This window comes from Littorina saxatilis, linkage group LG5, assembly GCF_037325665.1.
Source record: "Littorina saxatilis isolate snail1 linkage group LG5, US_GU_Lsax_2.0, whole genome shotgun sequence".
NCBI classification, from domain to species: domain Eukaryota; kingdom Metazoa; phylum Mollusca; class Gastropoda; order Littorinimorpha; family Littorinidae; genus Littorina; species Littorina saxatilis.
Genome location: NC_090249.1, coordinates 47,446,415 through 47,470,431, shown reverse-complemented (window position 1 = coordinate 47,470,431; position 24,017 = coordinate 47,446,415). Strand labels below are relative to the sequence as shown.

The 24,017-nt window shown below is 47.5% G+C and overlaps 1 protein-coding gene, 1 long non-coding RNA gene and 1 other non-coding gene across 4 annotated transcripts in view; all 3 read right to left on the bottom strand.

Annotated features, from left to right (window-relative positions):
* The window catches only part of LOC138967312 (uncharacterized), a 534,423-nt gene that overhangs the window by 7,312 nt on the left and 503,094 nt on the right, over positions 1-24,017 (bottom strand). The window lies entirely within an intron of this gene.
* LOC138967879 (5S ribosomal RNA) lies at positions 5,640-5,758 on the bottom strand. Its single transcript, XR_011456056.1, has one exon. It is a non-coding gene; the product is annotated as a 5S ribosomal RNA (ribosomal RNA).
* On the bottom strand, positions 6,757-23,877 carry LOC138967305 (serine/threonine-protein kinase STK11-like). 2 transcript variants are annotated; one of them, XM_070339840.1, is made up of 9 exons: positions 23,440-23,877; positions 19,987-20,070; positions 19,306-19,395; positions 17,811-17,943; positions 15,985-16,121; positions 14,528-14,655; positions 12,780-12,837; positions 12,176-12,378; positions 6,757-10,652 (listed from the first exon to the last, which is right to left on the bottom strand). In XM_070339840.1, exons 1-9 carry the CDS (start codon positions 23,778-23,780, stop codon positions 10,453-10,455), a joined length of 1,374 nt encoding a protein of 457 aa, XP_070195941.1. In that variant the 5' UTR covers positions 23,781-23,877; the 3' UTR covers positions 6,757-10,452. The 2 variants fall into 2 exon arrangements, with proteins under 2 accessions (XP_070195941.1, XP_070195942.1); XM_070339841.1 differs by having other exon boundaries at positions 12,185-12,378.

Here is a 24,017-nt window from a genome sequence, read left to right as displayed (position 1 = left end):
CTTAAAAAGAAGCCTTACAGTCAATATAACACTTACCTCGACAGTACTATTCTTGCACAGAATACCAGAGTGGTGTGAGGGTGATATGTAGAGTATTAAACTCCTTAATCAAAATCACTTAAATCCAAGGATTAAGATACCCAGGCAATTTTCGAACAGTACTACCGTAAAAGAAAATATACCCAAGAAACATACCTTAGACTGACGTGACCATGCTAGCAACCACTGCTGTGTGGTGAACTCAATGTCAAAGTTCAGGCCACTCAAAGCTTGAATACCACTGAGTCTACGGCAAGTGGCTAAAGCGATGAGGAACAATTAGTCTTAAAAATCAGCAACTTGATACTGATGCCTGCCAGGGGTTCAAACTCATTGCTACGCAGGAGTTTGAGGACCAGAAAGACATCCCCCTTGGGAAATGAAACCCGAGGTTTAGACACCGCTGCATTGCTAATACCCGAAAGGACATTAGCGATGAGGGAGGACCTGATCAAGTGTTCAGTTCTGCGACCAGTAGCGGCCGCAATCGTGGAAGCGATGGCAGATCTGTATCCAAGAAGAGTCTTAGAAGAAAGACTCTTCTTTTGATACACTTCCACCAGGAAGTTGGCCAAGTCCTGTGTTGAGGGATAAAGCGGCTTTATCCCCTTGGACAAGGCGAAGGTGGCCCAAGCTCTCCAGCGTAAGTCGTAGAGCTGATTAGTTGATCGCCTCTTAGCGTTCAAGGAAAACTCTACTGAACTCTTGTGCAATCCTAGTGCAAGCAGTTTGGAGCGCACAAGAGCCATGCGGTCAAGCACAGACTCTCTGGACGTGGATGAGGGAGGCATGATCGAGGCTGGAGCAGACCTCCCCCGTCCAGATCCAGAGGTAGAGGGTCTACGTGGGTGAGACCGCGAAGATCTGGAAACCACGGAGCTGTTGGCCAGTAAGGCGCGACCAAAATCAGTCTTGGTCGTTCCTGCAGATATTTTGCCAGCACCCTCGGAATCAGAGATGTCGGGGGATAGGCGTAAGCATCGAGGAGCCTCCACAAGAGAGTGAATGCGTCCAAGTGGAACGCATTCATGTCTCGAAAGGGGCTGACGTACCTGGGAAGCCGAGCGCTGAATCGAGTTACGAACAGATCGATCAGAGGACGGTCCCACCTTGCCCACAGACGCTGTAGAACGTTGTGAGCGATGGTCCATTCTGTGAAGAGAACCTGATCGCCCCGACTGAGAATGTCGGCCAGGGCGTTCAGTTTCCCCGGAACGAACTGGACTGACATCCGGACCTGATTGGTCTGGCACCAGAGCAGAATCTCCTCCGCCAACAGGGAGAGGGACCGAGAATTGGTGCCCCCCTGGTGGCGAAGGTAAGCTAAGCATGTGGTGTTGTTGTCCCCGTTGAAAATCAGAGGGGCCAAGGACAGGCCGAATGGGAGGGCCCGAAACTCGAACACCGTGCCCTCCCAAACGAACCGGAGCAGATGTCGGTACCCCGGGGCCACCAGGATGTGGAAGTAAGCATCCTGGAGGTCCCAGACATGGCCCAATCGTTTGGCCGGATGGCCAACCGGACCGACGAAGGGGTTTCCATCTTGAACTTGCACCTGTGAAGGTACAAGTTCAAGGTGGAGAGGTCCAACACCGGCCTGAACCGGCCGTCCTTTTTGGGGACGGTGAACAGGCGGGAGCAGAACCCCAGAGAAGGCTGAGAAAGGGGGTAGACCGCCTTCTTCTCGACCAACGAGTTCACCTCGTCCTGAAGAGCCTGCCATCTGGCAGGCTCTCGAGGAGGGGGGAACGTCCAAGGTAGAGCGGACAATGGAGGTTGTGACGACAGCGGTAGAGAAAACCCCGACCACACCACCCTCAAGAAAAACTGGTTGGAGACCAGTCTGCCCCACATGCCGCGGGCCCGAAAAAAGGGAACCGACGGACGAAAGAGGGGCAACTTGAGGGGGCGTCAACGTAGGGCCGGGACTCACTGAAAATTCTGCTGGCGGGCAGGCGCAGGCTTGCGACCACCCCCCCTGGTGGTGCTGCTTCCCCTTACCTGTCTGAGCACCCTTCGTCTTGCTTGGGAACGCAACAGGCGCCTAAGAGGAGGAAGAAGGAGGCAGTGAAACTGGCTTCTTCTTCTTCTTCTGAGGCTGGGAGCTGGAGGTGACTGTAGCACTTCTCTTACTCCCCGCCGCCGTCGCCGAAGCAGCGAGGCCAACCATCAGAGAATCAGTGTTCCTCTGGCATGTGGACTCCACCACAGAACGAACAGTGTCCGGATGAAAGAGGGAAGAAGGCTGAGGAAACGTGTTCCTCAGACTCTTCCTCATATCCGGAGGCACTATAGAAGTAGGCAGAAAATGATCACGGAACAGGGCCAATAAAGTGGACCCGTGTTCCAATGGCCAATTCTGCCGCAGACGTCACGCACGATCGCACGGCATGCAAAGCCCGATCCACTCGAACCGTGTCAAGGACCCGAGTGGAATCGGACTCTGCCCGATCGGGAGGGTCCAACAGTGTGGACAGCGTGCTCATCCATGTCAAGGCCTGTGATTGGGCCTCGACTGTGGAAGAAACGGTGGCCTCAAGATTGTGGAACGAAGCAGAGCTCAGTTCCACCTTCTTGACCGAAGGCACCTCCCCAACGAACACATCACCGTCAGCCCCACCCTAAACACTCGAAGTCTGGAAAGGGAGAGTTCGAGAGTCAAAGGGAAAAGGGAGGGACGAAACAGATTGGACACGAGGAAACAGTGGAGGTGCGCCTCCCGAAGGAAAGCATGGCACTGAACCCGCGTCCTCCCGAGGAACATAGGTCGCGTTTGCACGTGAATCTGTACTCCTCAGGCGATGTGCTGCCGCTTCCACCGTGGCACTTAGACTAGGGTGGAACGCGAATTGCCGGCGGCCGGATCGTTCATAAAACGAGCCGCCGGCAGACGCGGCGTGAGCCTCCCGCGCCCGGGCCGAAGCGGACTCAAAGGACGAGAGGGCGTCTCAGGGAAGGACGTCCTGAAACTGTTCAAACGTCCTTCTAGCTGTGCGAGGACGAGCCTCCTGCCTCTCGTCCTCAGACCCCGGGTCCACGTCCTGTGTGTCAACACTAGACGACAGACGCTTAAGAGAGGCATCCGTGACGTCAAGACGCCGCGTGATGTCTGTCATGTACTGTTGGAAAGTACGAAGCATAGCTTCGGAAGTTCCATCAGAAACCGGCAAGGGTAGAGGTTCAGTGTTAACCTCAGGGCGACCCTGATCCTCCTCCCTATCGTCCTCCGACTCACTCTCCTCTTCACTTCCCGACAACTCCTCAAAAGCAGGAGTGTAGGGAGCTTGAGGGGGAAGAGCCGAAAGCGATGAAGCAGGCTGTGAAGAAACGCCCACAGAAGCAAGAGGCCGCGAAGACCCCTGCCCCAAAGACGAAACGTCTCCAGCAGCCGAAGGGGGAGAAAAACAACAACCCTGCGACTGTTGGGTCAGCCCAGCCAACGAACCCCCGCCATTTATAGACTGAACAGGAACCCATCGGGTCTGATCAGAAAAGAAATGGTCTGGTCCGGTCCGGTCGGGGGTGCCGATCCGGTCCGGTAGGGTGGTCCGGTCCGGTGCCGTACCATCCGGAGGTCCCGTTCAGCACCGAACCATCGTACCCACAGAAGTGTTCGGGTGGTTAGGTCCGGACGTGGACATACCGTACCATCCGGACCCGTAGGTCCGGTGGTCCGGTATGGTCCGGTTCGGTGCCAGACCATCCAGACCAACAGAGGTGGTCGGGTGGTCCCGCACCGGACCATCCGGACCCGTAGGTCCGGACCCGTAGGTCCGGTACCATCCGGAGGTCCTGTTCGGCACCGAACCATCCGTACGCACAGAAGTGTTCGGGTGGTTCGGTCCGGGCGTGGACGTACCGTACCATCCGGACCCGTAGGTCCGGTTCGGTGCCAGACCATCCGGACCAACAGAAGTGGTCGGGTGGTCCGGACCGGTCCGGTAGGGTGGTCCGGTCCGGTGTTCCGGTCCGGTCCCGTACCATCCGGAGGTCCCGTTCGGTACCGAACCATCCGTACCCACAGAAGTGTTCGGGTGGCTCGGTCCGGACGTGGACACACCTACCATCCGGACCCGTAAGTCCGGTATGGTCCGGTTCGGTGCCAGACCATCCGGACCAACAGAGGTGGTCGGGTGGTCCGGTCCAGCACCGGACCACCGGTCCAGCACCGGACCATCCGGACCCGTAGGTCCGGTCCGGTCCCGCACCATCCGGAGGTCCCGTTCGGCACCGAACCACCCGTACCCACAGAAGTGTTCGGGTGGCTCGGTCCGGACGTGGACATACCGTACCATCCGGACCCGTAGGTCCGGTTCGGTGCCAGACCATCCGGACCAACAGAGGTGGTCGGGTGGTCCGGACCGATCCGGTAGGGTGGTCCGGTGTTCCGGTCCTGTGGTCCGGTCCCATACCATCCGGAGGTCCCGTACGGCACCGAACCATCCGTACCCACTGAAGTGTTCGGTCCGGACGTGGACCTACCGTACCATCCGGACCCGTAGGTCCGGTGGTCCGGTATGGTCCGGTTCGGTGACAGACCATCCGGACCAACAGAGGTGGTCGGGTGGTCCGGTACCGGACCATCCGAACCCGTAGATTCGGTCCGGTCCCGTACCATCCGGAGGTCCCGTTCGGTACCGAACCATCCGTACCCACAGAAGTGTTCGGGTGGCTCGGTCCGGACGTGGACATACCGTACCATCCGGACCCGTAGGTCCGGCATGGTCCGGTTCGGTGCCAGACCACCCGGACCAACAGAGGTGGTCGAGTGGTCCGGTCCCGACCGGACCACTGGTCCGGTACCGTACCCTCCGGACCCGTAGGTCCGGTGTGTTCCGGTTCGGTGCCAGACCACCCAGACCAACAGAGGTGGTCGGGTGGTCCGGTCCCGACCGAACCACTGGTCCCGTACCGTACCATCCGGACCCGTAGGTCCGGGGGGTCCGGCAAGGGCCAGAGGTACTGTCCCGCACCGGACCCTAAGGTCCGGTACGGTCCCGTACCATGGGTCCCGTCCGGACCAAACCCGGAGGTCAAGTCCAGTCGGGACCCGTGGGTCCGGTTCGATCCCGACCCGTAAGCCTGGAACGTTCCGGACCCTTGGTCCGGACCATCCGTCACCCGAACACCAGACGCTAAGGAATGGCGTGGGGTCAAGACGGTCCGGTCGGAGGTGTCGGTCTGAGCAACAGAAACAATGTTCCCGTCGCCCTGACCATTCGACAGAAGTACCACGTTCTGTCGAACACCTCCACGTCCAGTAACTAGTCGGCCGGAGCGTTTCAAGAGGGACAGCCACCAGTCACACGGACGTCAGAGGGAACCGTAGTAGCAGTGGTCGTAGGCACGAAGCCTGAAACCCCTGCCCCCACAGGACCGCCCTGAACGGGGTCAATTCGCATCCCAACCCCAGCGGGGAGGGAATTCAGAGACCCCGTCATCTCCTCCGATCTCCCCCCCCAGGAGGCCGAAACTACTGTCAAAACAGCAGCAGACGACCCAGCGAGGGAGTTCAGAGGAGGACCCGTGTCCCTCCTGGCTTCCACAGCGGTGGAAACCGAGGAGGGCACAGGAGAGGCACCGGAAAAGGAAGATTTTAATGCCAACTGCACCCGGTGTTCCCAGGCGGTCACCCATCCAAGTACTAACCGGGCCCGACGTTGCTTAACTTCGGTGGTCGGACGAGAACCGGTGTTTTCAACGTGGTATGGCCGTTGGCTGTCAAAACCTGAGTCTCTCCAGTAGCCCCTAGATCGGATTCACCAACCCCCAAAGAGGGTTGGGAATCGACCTGCCCCCGGATTCGAGCCAGGGGGGAGAAGGAAACCTTCCCCCCAGGCTCGAAACCGGGAGGAGCTGAAGCCTGAGACTGAGGGCCGGACAACGGCGTCGAAGGGGGGGAAGCCTGTTCCACTGAAGGAGAAGGAGAAAGAAGCTTTTTCTTTCCCCTCGACCTTCCCCGAACCTTCGACGGCGCAGCCCCGCCCGAAGTCCCAGGCTCAAGCCCAGCCTGTTTGAGCAAGCTCGCATTGAGCTTGCTCAAACAGGCTTTCTCCGCCCTCCCTCGCCGCAAACGCAAAGCGTTTGGGGAGGGAGAGTCGGAGCGCCGAAAGATCCCCTTCTCCGTGCGTAAAACATGACGCTGGGCGCCCGGAGAAGGGTTGCCCCCGGCAGACTCTGGTTCCGTAGAACCAGAGCCCAAAACAGGACGAGACATCCTACCTCGCCCTGTACGTACCCTTAAAGACCGAGAATTAACAAAATTCAAAGAAAATTTAGGTCAATACTCAAGTGAATGCGGCGAAACGAGAAGCAGACGACCGGTCACCACGAAGTAGGACGGGAGGCACGCCGAGTCCGCCACACAAAAACGGAGGCACAAGTTGAAGGAAACACAACGTAGCCTCAAGCCAGAAGTGGAATAACACACAATAATCCAACAGGTGATAGTCCACACAGAAAAGGAGCCTCTTAGTCCAAAATAATCCGGGAGCGTAGCAGAAACACAGCCGGTCTGACACGCGCGAAAAAAGAAAGAGGACGCGCCACCTACATCCTGTAAGGGGGAAGCACTCGGACAGTGCTTGGGATCCACGGTGGCGCATGGTTATGGGAGATAATTGTACCCACTCAGCGTTTTGTCCAATTTTTTTTCGGCCTATAATAGATAATGTGCAAGAATAGTACTGTCGAGGTAAGTGTTATATTGACATATCCGTACCCACTCATATGGCTCTATCTGACCAGGTACGGATATTTTCGTACCCATGCATATGGCTCTATCTGACCAGGTACGGATATATCCGTACCCATGCATATGGCTCTATCTGACCAGGTACGGATATATCCGTACCCATGCATATGGCTCTATCTGACCAGGTACGGATATATCCGTACCCATGCATATGGCTCTATCTGACCTGATACGTATATATATCCGTACACACAGTCACTTCCTGTAACGTCGATCTAACGCCTGCATTCCAGCGTGTTGATACAGTTTCTACACAGTTTCTACAATTCTGAGTGACCTGCTGCAGCACAGCTGGTCTCGGCTAAAAAAATCTTGGTGAACATAGGTGGGGTAGACAGTGTTAAAGACTCCGTCCCTTTTTAGACCTGAATTACAGGCCACAACCGAATGAACCACCACCTTTTCACCAAGTTCAGAATTGGCCAGTCAGACCAGTGCCCTTGTCAAACAGGCAGCATGACAACGGAACACCTGCTGCAGACTTGCCCACTACACGATGGCCTCAGGAGCCAGATCTGGGCGGAGGCGACCACGGTGCAAGGGAAGCTCCGTGGCAGTCTGGACGACCTACAGCGCACGGCAACATTTGCGCGGAGAACCGGCGTTTCCATCTGAGTGATCGACAAGAAGAAGAAGAAGAAGAAGACCTGAATTTCTTAAATGTGTGGAGGTCTCAAAAGGGGGGACCACAGTACCATCCATTTATTTGCACCTATGTGCCTCACACATACACTTCTTATTCCATAAACATTTGTACAGGTTATTAATATTAGAAACTAAGCCACCTCTCTTGAAACAAGAGATTTGTCCAGCGCACATCAAAACAGAGTGGTGAATGTCACAACACAGTCGCCCTGTCCCATGGCATAACGTGAAACAGGCCTTGCCTCTAGCAAAGCTGACATCCAAAAACAAATACACTGCCTGTCATTCCAAAACTTAGATTAAAAAACCCAAGAAAGGTATGTTATTGGAACGTTTAATTTATGACAAAACAAAACGTTATGTTCACTAATCTTCGACCCAGATTGTCTCGCTTGTGTCTGCTGAGCGAGTTTTCGGACAATTTGTCAGATAATTTTATTTTCTGTATTATAAGTGTTTGTCTGTCTGTCCATTTTTAAAAGACTGTCACAAATTAAACGTTCCGATAACATACCTTCCTTGTTTTTTTATTCTAGCGGAGCTGACTCAGGTCCCATCAACTTTTATATCACAACTCACAGCCACAGGTCAACAACAATAACTCTCAGAATGATAGTTCATCCCCAACGCAGCATTATTCCCAACAGACTGGGTTTATACAGTAATGCCACTGAAACAACATTTATTCCCATTCCCAATTGTTCACTTCCGCTTTTTTTTTCATTGGCTGAAACTCCCACAATCTTTTTACGTTTATGACCGTTTTTACCCCGCCGTTCATGCCCTACATCAGAGATATGTGCTACTTGACATTCTAGCCACGCATCACCTATCAATTTCCAGTATCATGAACGGTCACAATTATTTCCAGGATAATTTTCAGCTCATTTTCATCACAAACATGACTGTGTTACAACAACCGACCTACTTTGTGTAAGTAAATCTTTTTCTCCAAATTGATGAGGCTCATGAAATGTACACATCTATACCCATTTACTTTTCTTCTCTTCCATTCCAGCGTCAGAAAACTAAATCCAATGAACATAGCAACCTTTTGGGTTGGAGTCAACAACAATTCTGTACATTCATTTTATCACCAGGGCTGAGGTCCGCGAAGCTAAACGGGGTGCCACCCAAATGGGATGGAACAAGCCGCGGAGTCTGATTGGTTGAAATCACAACAAATGGAAAATTTCCACCAATCGCACGCACCTCAGCCCAGTTCTGCCTTTGTCACTGTCCAAGCACTTCAGCTTAGACTTGAAAGTGATGTTACTTGCAGTCTGCCCTGTAACATCACTCGTACCGACAACATCACTCAACCAGACAACATCACTAGTCCAAACATCACCAGTCCAGATGTAACCCGAGTGCCCGAAGCACAAAAATCACCTTTGGAGGCAAAGCCAGTCAAACAGGATTAAGGCTGGCGAATACATCAGTAGACTACGTTGGAGAATGCTTTGTGTGTAGTAACAGTTAATCCACGCATTAGCCACATCCATATGCAAAATAATTAAATAAACATTAGGAAATACCAGAAGTTTACAAATATCGACATTTTCTATCAGTTCAATTAAAAACAATCGCTAGAACTTGCATTTACGACATTCATGCGTGAGAACGTGTCCTGTCGTCAGTATCCAGTATCTCACAAAATAGACTTTCCTATTTTTCACTCTACAGTTGGCTTTGCCTTCTTGGCTCAGTCGCATGGGTGCAACCTGGAAAATTCCAAAAACCGGCAAAAGTTGGAAGAGAATATGCACTCTTTCCGTCAAAATGGGTAGGGGGTGGGGGTATTAAAAGCATCTCAGTTCAAGATTTTGGGCGTTAAGGAATGTATTTCTTTTAACAGTTATAAAGTGGGATAATTCAACTTGGTATCTAACACAATCTCTGAACAGTGTAACCACTCTAACACTTTTAATTAATGTTTGTCTGTGCTCCATACTTCAAATTGAGCTTCAAAAATTGGTTTAAAGGTGGTTTTTTCTTAATTCACAAGTATAATCACTATGTTTTATTATGTTCTATTTTGTTTCCCTATTTCTCTTCTTCTGTTTCTGATCATCTGATTGTTATTTTGTTTGCATATTCACAATAGAATCTTACAATTTCTTCAGTAGGGTTTGCATGAAAAAGTGTGACACCTATGTAACTTCCGTTGTTAACTTAAAATTTTGCATGTAAAGCCCTTTTCTTTTTGTTTTTTTCCCGATAAAGCAAGCCTTGAACTAACAGAAAACATGTATGTTAAAATAGCCTTACCACTTTGAAATATGGCCTCAGGTATATTAGCCCTATAAAAATTGCTATGGGTACTAAAAGTTTCTCAAGAGCATACAAGGAGACAGCAACAGCCAGACCCCATCACATAAAGAACTCTACAATTGACAGGTGCCTAGCCGGCGACGTAGAAGAAACGTCAAGCTACTATAATAAAATAGCCCGCGCTCTTCGCCGGCAGACAACTCTGCGGAGTCTGCCGTGAAAGGTGACGCAGTAGTCTCCCTGTGACGGGCGCAGTGGCGTGGTGGTAAGACGTCGCCCTCCTAATCGGGAGGTCGTGAGTTCGAATCCCGGTCGCCGCTGCCGCCTGGTGGGTTAAGAGTGGAGATTTTTCCGATCTCCCAGGTCAACTTATGTGCAGACCTGCTAGTGACTTAACTCCCTTCGTGTGTACACGCAAGCACAAGATCAAGTGCGCACGGAAAAGAACCTGTAATCCATGTCAGAGTTCGGTGGGTTACAGAAACACGAAAATACCCAGCATGCCTCCCCCGAAATCGGCGTATGCTGCCTGAATGGCGGGGTAAAAACGGTCATACACGTAAAAATCCACTGGTGCTAAAAACATGAGTGAACGTGGGAGTCTAAGCCCATGAACGAAGAAGAAGAAGAGAAGAGAAGAGTCTCCCTGTGACACAGAAATCAGAAGTCCAGATAAGACGGAGCTCCCTGAGCCCCTATCCGACTCCAAAGAGCGCAACATGAGGTAGAGACGGCGTGTGTCAGGACTGTTTGCACGGAGCAAAGCCAAATCTACTCGCGTTCTTCCGTTTTGATTTCTTGTGTGCCTTGGATGAGGTAGCAGCCGCAGCCGCAGCATTTGCGGACTGGTCGTCAGCGGCCCGCACAATGTCTGCAGCCAGCGTACTGTCATTCTCCACCAGTCCCCCGGCCTTTACCATGGGTAGGCCTAGACCCTCGACTGAAAAAAAAACCACGCAACACTTTAACATGACTGTGTGCAAACCCCCCCCCCCCCCCCCCCCAATCACTCATCCCCTTATCGACCACCCCCCCCCCCCCCCCACCCACCCTCTTTTCTCCACCGAGAAAACGTTATGTATCATGTGAACACTGGATTTCCCTTCTTTGAGCCATGTGATATCAGCAACCAACTTAGTTGACTAAGTACATCGGCAGCAGTTTTAGCAATCAAAGCCTGACCAATACAAAAAACTGGACAAACTTTGGCCGATTTAGGCGAATATTTTTCGGACATTTGGCTGATAGGGACATGAAAGTTTCGGCCAAAGTAAAAAAATAAATCTGCGATTGGCTGCAGGGCCGACCCAAACAACACCCCTGTGAATGTCAAGGGAAAATTTGTAGTGGTTTCGGTACGAGTACGGTACCTATGAGCTATCGTGGAATTAGTATTATTTCCGAGTAGTCTCTAAATCTTTGTTGAAACGGTCTCTTGGAAGAGCCGACCAACTTATTTGCATAGGTATAATCACTGCTTTGTTTTTTAGAGACGGAGACGTTTGTGCTGTGCAGAAAGTGGTATGCTCACGCCCCTGCTGTGGGAGTTCAGTGTGACCTTGCGAGGATGTGAGGACAGAGAGCGATGGGATGAATGATGCGAGCGGATGTGTTTGTTGTGGTGTGGGATGATCGTGTTTTATTAATTAGTGGAATTAGTCAGCTATTATTTTTAATGCCTGCGGCGAAGAGAGAAGAAGCTGATGTGAACTTGTGTCGGAGGACAGACGAGAGAGACGAGAGAGACTATACCAACTCCCAGGACTTTAGTGTGTGTTTCCGAGGACATGTGTTGTAAACAGCGGTTCCAAGGATTCTGGGGGAAGTGTACTGTATGAAGTGCCGGACTGCGTTCTGCTTCGGTATGGCAAGGGGGTATTTTGTGATGTGATTATGTTTGATATATATGATTGATGTTTTGAGTCAATAGTGAAATGTTTGAAATGTTCATTCGTTGTGTGCCGTGTGTCTTGTTCGAGTGCGTGTTGTCCTCATCCCGTATGCTTGTGTATGCATATGTGCGACTGTGTGTGTAAAAATGTGTGAATGAGTAAGTAAATGTAAAAACCCTGTGCACGGAAAAGCAAACAGCGGACCACAAAGTCAGCTCACCTCAAAATTCCTTGACAATGAATGTAATTTGTATTTTTTTTACCAAACTGTGACTTTTGACATAGATCTCGACAGTTTCTTTTCTTTATTTGGTGTTTAACGTCGTTTTCAACCATTCAAGGTTATATCGCGACGGGATCTCGACAGTCATTGTTCATCTCAAACGCAGTCTCGGAGAACAATGACTGCCTCGATTTGTGTAAAATGTTGTATTTTGGTCAAAATTAAAAATGCACAGAGAATCTATGTGCAAAGCCAGCCAGTCAGCACATTCGGCCACACACACAAACAGCCACACACACAGAGAGGCACACACATGCAGACAGCCACACACACACACAACACACTCACCACATGCACCTTGCGGTTCAGCAGAGAAGTCTTCAAACTCATGGTCATGGTCGTGGTCGTGGTCAGAGGGCGTGAGGGACTCCGGGAGGTGCAGCACCTCGATGTAGGGGATAACCGTCATGCTGCGCAGCTCATCGCCTCCGTCAGGGTGAGGGGGGAAGTACACGCGCTCCAGTGTGCGGGGGTGCTTTTTCTTGTACCAGCTGCAAGGACACACAACATGAGATAAATCATAGGGGTTCTGTTCTTGAACCAGCTGAAATGACGCATACAAGACGAGATAAATCATCAGGGTGAACCAGTCCATAATTGACTTTTCTTCTTCTTCTGTAACTCACACGTACACCCGGTTTTTTTTGCACCAGAGAGTTTCGGAGGATGCATGCTTGGTGTTTCTGTAACCCGCCAAACTCTAACATGGATTACAGGAGTCTTGAAATGGTGGTAAATTTACAGAGGTTATGAACAGAAAATCAGACTAATCCAGGACTTCAAAGGGAGAAGGTCTTTAACTTGGGGGGTCTCAAAAGGGGGGGGGGGGGGGTTCCACTGTAGCAGACAATGACGCGAGGGTGCGGAGGCCGATGGGAGAAACAGAACTCACTCATGCTGCTTGATCTGTTCCAGGGTAAAGCGTTCTGCTGCTTCGTATTTCATCATACCTGAATCAAATGAAAGACAAGTTGAGTTATACAACAGAACTGATACAGTCATTATTTACAAAGAAAATAATGACAAGAACAGTAAGCTGTTCAATCCTGAGGGGGATAAAGAGATCAAAACAAGAACTGTCAATAGGTTTTAGCTACAATAAAACCAACCACACAACTTAATTACACATTAACATGCTTCCATTTGAAACTTCGAGGTCGTCATCGTGGATCGACGCCCTCCCAAAGTCTAATTGAAGCCCGACGGAGCGAATAGAGATCTTTGGAATTGACTGACGTAGTCCGGAAGAATTCATGCATCAACTTACGTCACGTAATCGACGTCATCACTTCGCAAACCTTATGGTCTCGGTATTTTGTTGGCCTTCATATTTCCTACTTGTAAAATGACCCTCAAAGCTAACCGAGACTAATTGAGGTTGTATCAATGCGCCTCGCCAGCAGGTGGTTAATGGCTTTTTTAGCGAGTGGTTATCGACAATTAATGACCGGTAATTTTTAATAAGTTGGGGCATTCTGACCAATCACAGGATCTGTTTCATTATAAAGCCAACTTGATTGAATTACAATAAACATTAGACTGACAGTGGAACTTTCGTTTTGTAACAAAGAAAACACTGTGGATAAATACATCAACCTCCACCCCCCCCCCCCCCCCGAACTAACACATCTTACAGTTATTTCAACGGACTGCATAGCATGCAAAGGCATAAGTGAATATATCCACATTGTGTTTGATGTTTTTTAAAAGGACCGTTTTCTTCTTCTATACATGTACTTGGTTTCTCTGTTTGACAATGTTTCACTTTTATGTTTAAAAGTTGTTGTTTTTACTGTACTAATACCAAAGTTTAGAGATTTAGCGCAAATATTCAGTAGAATTTGAATCGACAGGCTTTGAATATGTGTATACTAATATCCAAAGCTCAGAGATTTATCGCAGATATTCAGTAGTAGAAATTCCAAATAATCTTCTAACTAACTGCAGATATTCAGTGTTATTTTGGTTTTTTTAATAATAAAAGGGTGCTTAACTTTTCAGCTTCAGTTTACTTTTGTAGCCTTTTTGGGAGAGCTTGGCAACGTGAACCCAAACCCTTTCCTCCTGCAGCAACAAAGGAGAGTCCGCTCAATACTTCTTCTTCTTCAGCGTTCCAGAATTTTCTGTGTGAGCTCGTTTGCCCATTTGGGTTCCCCACACTATACTCTGAGAGCATAGTCAGCTCACTCCGCTTTCGTTGAGTAGGCATGCTGGGCATTTTCGTGTTTCCATAACCCACCGAACTCTGACATAGATTACAGGATCTTTTCCGTGCGCACTTGGTCTTGTGCTTGCGTGTACACACGAAGGGGGTCAAGGCACTAGCAGGTCTGCACATAAGTTGACCTGGGAGATAGGAAAAACCTTCACTCTTAACCCACCAGGCGGCAGCGACCGGGATTCGAACTCACGACCTCCCGATTAGGAGGCCGACGTCTTACCACCACGCCACTGCGTCCGTCGCGCTGAATACACACACACATAGTCCCACATGAATCTTATAAAAAAAACTCACGTTCAGCCAGATTTTCACCAATCTATTCAACTTTTCGATAAAGATAGTGGATCTCTGTGCACCAGCAGAGATAAGGATATCAAACAGTAATGTCAGAATAAGTCAGTATCAAACTTAAAGCTTACCCTTGAGTAAGTCAGCTGTGAGGTTATCCAGGCTGTCTGGTATCTTGAATTTCCCCTTCCCGATGTTCTCAAACAGCTTGTAGATGTTGTCCCCCTCAAACGGATACAGACTGGTGGTCATGTTGTATCTGAAAACAACAACACAAAGATATCCTCTCTGTCAAACGGATACAGAATGGTGGTCATGTTGTATCTGAAAACAACAACACAAAGATATCCTCTCTATCTAACAGATACAGACTGGTGGTCATGTTGTATCTGAAAACAACAACACAACAAGAAATTCCTACGAGGTAGGAAAAACACCCCCGTCAAAGGGAAATAACCTTCTCAGTTGGTGGCAGTGACTGAGTGAGAATGGTTATTTCCCTTTGACCATGAAGATGTCCCTCTATAAGTCCTTGTATAATTTTAATCCACCAATAACTCCCTAACCGTGTGTTTGACTGGTCCCAATTTTTGTAAGGACCGTCTCAGGAATGTATAGAACCTGTTCACCAAGTTTGGTGACGATCGGTCCGTTCATTCTTGAGATCTATATGCGAACACAAACAAACAAACAAACAAACACATCGAGCGAAACCTATACACACCCCTATACCGGGGGTGTAAATATCTCATCTTTGTCTCGCGGATACAGACTCGTGGTAATGTTGTATTATATGGAAACCACAACACAAAGATCTCATCTCCCTTCTGGTCAGGCAGGATGAAATCTGACCACAAACATTAACAATTCACAAATATCAAAACGCAAGAAGGATTTCAATGGGGTGTGTCCATTTATATCACTTATTATCTTTTACTTTTAGAGGCCATAAAGGTCAGGCTTCCTCAACATTAAAAATGTACAAATATCAAAATGCAAGAAGGATTTTGTTGGAGTGTGTCCATTTTATCACTGATTATCTTTCAGAGGTCATAAGGTCATGCTTCCTTTTTCTTACATAGATAGAAAGTACGGCATAAAGCCTTTATTTCACACAGACACCTACATCAACATAGAGGTCATACATACTTTTCTTTCTATAGACAGCGTAACAAAAAGCTTTTTTTTTTACACAGACAAAACAGTATTCCACCAGTCATCAACACATAATAATAACAATAATAACTGGACATTTGTAAGTGCCTAACCTATGGCTCTAGGCCCTTTACAACAGAACATATACAAAATAGAACAATTAAATGTACAACCTACATAAAACAATTAACCATATCGACAAAAATCACCACATGTACTGTTCATACAATATTCGTATATGCTATACACACTATATATACACACATACCCAGCGAACACTTTCAACAATCATACCAACTTTAAGGGAGAGGAGTACGTGCAGAAATGGAATGGAAAAGACATTAGGCCGGGTTGGTGTAATATTGTGTGAAAAAGAAAGTTTTCAACTGTTGTTTGAAAGAGCTGAAACAAACATGAAACAAAGCGTACTCACAGAGTGACCCCTGAGCACCATATATCAACCTTGAACCCTGGAAAGGTGTCAAGGCCGTTTGCAATCTCCGGGGGCTGGAATGCAGGCGATCCCTGGCTGGTGCGACAGCTGTCATCCCTGGCAAATGTGTCTAGAGCCTATCAAAGAAACAAGCCGATTGTGACTGGTTTAGCAAAATCAACGGCGTCTAGGGCCTATCAAAGAAACAAGCTGATTGTGACTGGTTTAGTGTAACTGAGTGCCGAAACACAACTATCACCTTTGGAGGCGAAGTCCAATCAAACAGGATTCATGACAGCCTGGCAAAGAAACAAGCTGATTGTGACTGGTTTAGCAAAATCAACGGCGTCTAGGGCCTATCAAAGAAACAAGCTGATTGTGACTGGTTTAGTGTAACTGAGTGCCGAAACACAACTATCACCTTTGGAGGCGAAGTCCAATCAAACAGGATTCATGACAGCCTGGCAAAGAAACAAGCTGATTGTGACTGGTTTAGCAAAATCAAAGGCGTCTAGGGCCTGGCAAAGAAACAAGCTGATTGTGACTGGTTTAGCAAAATCAAAGGAGTCTAGGGCCTAGCAAAGAAACAAGCTGATTGTGACTGGTTTAGCAAAATCAAAGGCGTCTAGGGCCTGGAAAAGAAACAAGCTGATTGTGACTGGCTTAGCAAAATCAAAGGAGTCTAGGGCCTAGCAAAGAAACAAGCTGATTGTGACTGGTTTAGCAAAATCAAAGGAGTCTAGGGCCTGGCAAAGAAACAAGCTGATTGTGACTGGTTTAGAAAAATCAAAGGAGTCTAGGGCCTGGCAAAGAAACAAGCTGATTGTGACTGGTTTAGCAAAATCAAAGGAGTCTAGGGCCTGGGAAAGAAACAAGCTGATTGTGACTGGTTTAGCAAAATCAAAGGCGTCTAGGGCCTGGCAAAGAAACAAGCTGATTGTGACTGGTTTAGCAAAATCAAAGGCGTCTAGGGCCTGGAAAAGAAACAAGCTGATTGTGACTGGTTTAGCAAAATCAAAGGCGTCTAGGGCCTCGGAAAGAAACAAGCTGATTGTGACTGGTTTAGCAAAATCAAAGGCGTCTAGGGCCTGGCAAAGAAACAAGCTGATTGTGACTGCTTTAGCAAAATCAAAGGAGTCTAGGGCCTGGCAAAGAAACAAGCTGATTGTGACTGGTTTAGCAAAATCAAAGGAGTCTAGGGCCTGGCAAAGAAACAAGCTGATTGTGACTGGTTTAGCAAAATCAACGGCGTCTAGGGCCTATCAAAGAAACAAGCTGATTGTGACTGGTTTAGCAAAATCAAAGGCGTCTAGGGCCTAGCAAAGAAACAAGCTGATTGTGACTGGTTTAGCAAAATCAAAGGCGTCTAGGGCCTAGCAAAGAAACAAGCTGATTGTGACTGGTTTAGCAAAATCAAAGGCGTCTAGGGCCTAGCAAAGAAACAAGCTGATTGTGACTGGTTTAGCAAAATCAAAGGCGTCTAGGGCCTAGCAAAGAAACAAGCTGATTGTGACTGGTTTAGCAAAATCAAAGGCGTCTAGGGCCTGGCAAAGAAACAAGCTGATTGTGACTGGTTTAGCAAAATCAAAGGCGTCTAGGGCCTGGCAAAGAAACAAGCTGATTGTGACTGGTTTAGCAAAATCAAAGGAGTCTAGGGCCTAGCAAAGAAACAAGCTGATTCTGACTGGTGTTGTTTTGCATTTGACCAGAATTTTCATGGACCAACCGGGCAAGCTGCCAGACGGTTTTTACTAACCCAACGGAACTAGCCCCTGGCGTTCAGGCGGCCAACTTGGCCATCCCTGACAGTGCACCCAGTGACATACCTCAGCCACCCCCAGGTCTGTGATCTTGAGAACCTCGTCCTGAGTGAGCAGCAGGTTGCCCGGCTTGATGTCTTTGTGCACAATGCCATTGCCATGAAGGTACTCCAAGCCCTCGATCAGCTGGTAGAAGTACCTGTAACAATCACATCACACAGGTATACATGTCTTTGTGTACAATGCCCTTGCCATGGAGGTATTCCAGGCCCTTGATCAGCTGGTAGAAATACCTGTAACGGTCACATCAAAATGGTATACATGTATTTACATTGGTGTCTTAGTGCACAATGCCCTTGCCATGCAGATACTCCAGCCCTGGTAGAAATACCTGTTACTAGTATCAGTGTCACCCACAATCTCACATTGGTACTACATCACATGTTATTTCTGCTAAAAGTACAATTAGCCAAGTTAATTCTGTGTGGTAAAAGCTTTCGAGACTGATTTCTGCTTAGCTGTCTACATAACAAAAAAACACAATGTGAACACAATGAGAGGCTGTCTGAAGTAGTTTTGGAAACATTGTTGTACCAAAGAAAAAGTACATGTTCAATGTAACAGTAAGTAGTAACTCCATTTGTGAAAAACATCTTGCACTCCAATTAAAAAAAACACCAGAGAACCAACCAGTTGCAACTGAGAAAGTCTGATTCTTGTACTGTACTTTCCGGGTGACAAGGCCCTTCGTTATCTAAGACGCACCCCCTTCTTTTTAAAAAAAATTGTAATCCAGTCACCCATTGGACGCAGGGGGCCGATAGGGCGCACCAAAATGGAAAAAGTATACTCGAAGAATGAAAATAAGCCAGCGAGATCAAAGCCAGGTCCATTGTTTATAGACACGACCTTCTTCCCAGGGGTCAATGACCCAGTTTTTGCCATGAGAGGTGGTTCCTGTCATATCTGAGAGAGGAAACACTTCCTGCTACGGGGTCAGTGACCGAGTTTAACAGAGTCGAACTCTGTGTGTGCCGGGAGATCAAAGACATTGTGATAGCTGGGTGGCCTTGTTTATAGACACGACCTTCTTCCCAGGGGTCAATGACCCAGTTTTTGCCATGAGAGGTGGTTCCCCTGTCATATCTGAGAGAGGAAATACTTCCTGCACCGGGTCAGTGACCGGTCAGTGACCGAGTTTAACAGAGTGGAAATAATTATGTGTGCTCTGTGTGTGCGGCCAGATCAAAGGCCGGCATTGTGATAGCTGGGTGGCTTGAGAGCTCGAGGAAACTTGGCCAGGGCAGTACCTAGTAGCTGAAACATGCATTGTCACAAGTTGTGTGACTGGTACTCAGGCGGTCTCTTTGATTTTTTTCGTATTCCATACACGCTTTGTTATACAAGACGCAGGGGTCGAACTCGAGGAAAAAAGTCGCCTTATGACCCGGAAAGTACGGTACACATACGAAGACTGTAAATTTACAACTTTTCATATCTGTTTGTGTTAATACTATTGTCAACAAACTTCTCAAGTAATGTGAAGAAGAAACCAGCTTACCTATGAGCCTGCCAAACAGGAAATTTTCTCTCTGGAACACTTTCCAACATCTCTTGCAACTCGGTCACACAATACTCCATGATCATGTACCTGCAAACCACATCACAGATTATTGTCAATGCAAAGAACATCACTGTCTGTTTCAAAGGAGATTCATGCACCGGGATGCCACAGTTCAAAAACTTCCACTAGCACGACGCACACGTAATTGTTTCAAATTCACTAGCAGAAATTATATTGACTACGCCAACACTTTTCCATTTTCTGTTATTTACAAAAGGAAGTCCTTTTTTTAAACATGGTTTCATTTTCAAGCAAGTGTTACTGTGTGAGTCAAACCAATGTTATGAGTGGACAAACAACTTAAGTAAAGTCATCTACAGCAGAGAGAGATATTGCAGTAATAATTTATCATGAATTCGGTCAACAGACGAGTCATTTGCAACCTTTAATTGTAATGTTGCCGTGCCACAAAATTATATTAAAAATAAAATGTCAAATGACGTGAAATGTTATTAACTTATTTCTTTTCTTGTTTTGTTATTTTTGCATTTAATTAAAAGGATTACAAATACAGATGAGATACAATCATTGACAGATAAAAACAAAAAAACAACGTTGTTTCTCCACATTGCATGGCACATGCATGTTTCAGAATTTACTGTCATCAGTGTTACTTACATCTTTTGTTTCTCCTCATTGTACAACATGTCCACCAAGTGTATGACATTCTTGTGATGAAGTCTTTTCAGCAGCTGAATTTCTCTGCAGAACAAACAAAATGGAGGTTATACAAGTTACTTCTACAAGACAAGTGTGTGTGTGAAAAAACTGAAACAAGCACTGACCTTAACGGGGTCAAGAACGTCGCCCCATGGCCGTGGGGTGGGACATGGATCCCGTCTCTGGATCTGCACAAACTTTCAAACCATACTGAGAGAGAGAGAGAGAGAGAGAGAGAGAGAGAGAGAGAGAGAGAGAGAGAGAGAGAGAGAGAGAGAGAGAGAGAGAGAGAGAACTCAGAACTTTATTACATAAGGATAAAAGTTTTAGGCTTAGCCTAATCTTCCCACCTGTCCTTGGAACATATATACAGAGAATAATTGTAAACAAAAGCAAAGACTGCGCACATACCTCATCAAAGTATTAAACTAATAAAACATCAAAATAATGGTCGAGTATAAGTACATAAAAAAATATTGGACTCACAAAGTCATATAAAACAAAACAGAGAGAGAGAGAGAGAGAGAGAGAGAGAGAGAGAGAGAGAGAGAGAGAGAGAGAGAGAGAGAGAGAGAGAGAGAGAGAGAGAGAGAGAGAGAGAGAGAGAGAGAGAGAGAGAGAATCAGAATGTTTATTTGCGAAAACTCATATTGTTTATAGCAAAGGGGTGCTGGGGGGTTGGGTAATCGAACGATCCACGAACATCAGTGTACATATTGGTTTCAGTCTGTTACACAAAAACAATGCATCGTGATTCGGTCCCGAAGCATCCAACTTGTAATCCAAGTCGGGAAATAACTTTTCCGTTTCAAACACGGTATTGTTCCATATCGATCGCGGTTTGTCACAAACACACATGAAATATGTGTGCCCTGTAGTTTAGCGACAACAGTCAGTCTGGCATGGCACGGAGGTAGCACTGTACCAGTGTAGACACGACATGAAGGTCAGTAGTGAGATGGTCGATTTCTTCTCCAAAGACGTTGCGGTCGACTTGGGGCAGACGCCGGACACACGGGGGCGTTTCCTCCTCTTCTCAGAATGACGTTGTCTGTGCTGTTTCGCAGTCGTATGTCAGGACGTAGTCGTCTCCCCTTGCAATCAGCGTCTTCTTTCCACCTTTTCTTTCGCACACTACTTTTGTGAGAGTGCGGTTCCTCTTTCTGTTTAACAGTTTTTCTTTAAGTCGCACGTTCTTTGAGCAGTGTGAGGCTAAGTCGTAGACATTATCTGGTTCAAACTCTCGGTCCGTTGCTGCCAGTTCAGCTATATATGGTTTCGTCGTCTGCTGTCTGTGACGTCACAGCACTACACACCCCAGGGTTGACATTTTCGCACGTGGTTGAGCTTGCAGTGTCACAGTGGGCAGGTGCGTGCTGTGTTGGGGTGGCCAGGCTGCGTGTTTCACGTGATCTGTTGATGTCTGTGTCAGGTGTGTTTACTTCTGCGGTGTGGAAATGACACAGTAGCTTTTCGGGGGTGGTTTCAATTAGCGGCACATTAAAAGGTTCACTTGCCTTCGCTTCTTCTCGTTTTGCTTTTCTTTCCTCGGCTCTCTTCTTGTCTCTTCTCATCTGGCTCGGTGGTTTTCTGCGAAAACATTGGACCGTGTTCTCCTGGGTGACACTGTGAACGTAGCGTGTAGCTTGGTCGCCATCAGTGGTCGCCGGTGCAAATCTGACAACAAAAGTCAAGTTGCTCCCATTGCCGGCGATTTTCCACGATGTGACTTGGTGGTTGTGGAGCAGGGCTTGGAGGGTTGTTTCTGCAGCAGTTGGCAAGCCAACGACTGTCATTTTGAAGAGTTATTGGCGACGTTGGGTTAAATTGAAGCGCAGCTCAAAAACTCCGACCTGCCCGCTCGGCGAAATCTTGGAGGGAGAGAGAGGGAGAGAGAGAGAGAGAGAGAGAGAGAGAGAGAGAGAGAGAGAGAGAGAGAGAGAGAGAGAGAGAGAGAGAGAGAGAGAGAGAGAGAGAGAGAGAGAGAGATTTAAACACTCACTGATTGAGAACATCCTAGGTGCCCTCCGTAAAAAGCGAACAATTTTCAAAGAATTTATTTTTGCGTGGTTTATCTTACCCCTGAGCCATCGTGAACCCGTGTGATCCAGTTTCCCTTTTTCACAATGTAGTCGTCAGTTAGTCATTTGATTGTGACTCGATGTGAGCTTATCTACAATAGCACGTTTTTATGCACGAAACAAACGGCTGTGGTTCACAAGAACTCTGGCGATGGCTTTTGACTGTTGAGAGGAACGGCGATATGCATAAACCGTCGTCTGCTACGACCCTTGCGTGACCCTGTTTCCGGGCTTTTCTTTTTCAAACTTTCACAACTTCGAATTGTACTGATCTTGTCTTGATCAAAAAAGAATTCTTTTATGATTAAAGAATGTTTGTGTAACAAGCTGTCAATTTATTATTTAGATTTTAAAAGTTAGGTCCAGCGCAAAAACGCACCACGGTCCAAAAACATTCTGATAATCATCGATCCACGGCTATGGCCAGTTTACATCGATAGAATGAGACCCGAAGGGAAGTAACTCATTTTTGACCTGAGTTCGAGACAATCTGCAAAATTAATTCTTTAAAAATTGCTCGCTCTTTACGTAGGGCACCCAGGATGTTCCCGTTTGGTGAGCGTTCAAATGGAAGGGTGTTTGTACTGTGTGTAAAAGCCTGACAGTATCTGTGATGGTTTACGGGAGGCTTACTGTCCGGGCGTGATTTCCGGTATTGAATATTCATAACAGCCGTCTAACACCAAAACGAGGCGCCATTGTTGTAGAGGAGTAAGTCCACGAAAATAAATTCTTTGAAAATTTCTCACGCTCGACAGAAAGCAGCCAGGATGTTCCCGTTCGGTGAGCGTTCAAATGGAAGTATGCTTGTACTGTATGTAGACGCTCGGGGAGCTCTGTGATGGTTTACGGGAGGCTTACTGTGCCTTTAAGGTAAACAAAAAAACCAAAAAAATTCCAAAATACTTCCTGGGACGGAAATCCGTCAGGGACGGAAGAAATCCCACCCCTGCACATAGCTCCATCACAGCTCAATCTTACGGCGAAAATCGGTCTGTGTGGCCGAGCAAATCTTTGCGTGTGACCGGCCTCTATCTAGTCTTAGTGTCATTCGACTTGTAATGGTAATTGGTACCCCTCGGCCTGGGATTTTTGGTAGGCGTTATAAATACCTTTTTGAATTCCTCATCAAGAGACATACCTCTAAATAATACGTATTTGGAACAGTGTGCATTATACTCATGTCACCAATGTGTTACAGTTCAAATCGATCTTTTCTAAATAGTTCCTCGTCTAACCACAGGCGGAAGGTATCTGTGATAGTAGTAGTCCAGTGGACGATACCTTCCGCCTGTGGTCTAACTCTGAAGAAATGAAAGTAAGAAATCACCTTTGCACATTTTGCTCGCCGTTTGGAATCTTCCGAAGCTTCTTTCGCTTCAGGATTTTAACAGCTCGACGAAACAAACTTTCCGTGTCCAACATTTCTTTCACTTTTCCGTATGATCCCTCGCCGAGCACATCACCCATTAAATATTTGCCGATCAACTTGGCACGTCTACGCCGCGGTTGGTATACAATGTCATTTGAGTTCACCCGGTGAATGAACATCGCAGCGCCGAGCACATCGTCTTCGTGCATAAAGTCAAAATGATCAATGTGGCCGAGATCATTGCCGGGATACTCATCTCCTGGTGGTGCCGTGTCATCCATAGTGGGCCCCTCGTCCATCGTTTGAAAAGAAATGTCTTTCACTTGCGGAAATCTTCATTCCGGGTGTGCTTTCAGGGAGGAAACACCACCATCTTGGCATCGTACCAGACCGAGGCTGTTGCTTGCAACGTGAAAGAATAAAAGATAAATAGTTTATAAAAGAAAGCGCATTCATCTTATTCATAATTACTTTAAATACTGTTTAATTTCTATTGTGTTAAATTTTAAACACTGGATTACGATAAAATTATTTGT

Bases quoted from the DNA above. Each gene is read 5' to 3' on its own strand.
- LOC138967305 (XM_070339840.1), bottom strand. From the start codon at position 23,780: ATGGACGAGGGGCCCACTATGGATGACACGGCACCACCAGGAGATGAG. The intron at 14,656-15,984 runs GTGAGTACGCTT...TGTTGTTTTCAG, and splicing joins TGGTGCTCAGGGGTCACTCT to ATACAACATGACCACCAGTC. The intron at 12,838-14,527 runs GTAAGCTTTAAG...CATTTGATTCAG, and splicing joins CACAGCTGACTTACTCAAGG to GTATGATGAAATACGAAGCA.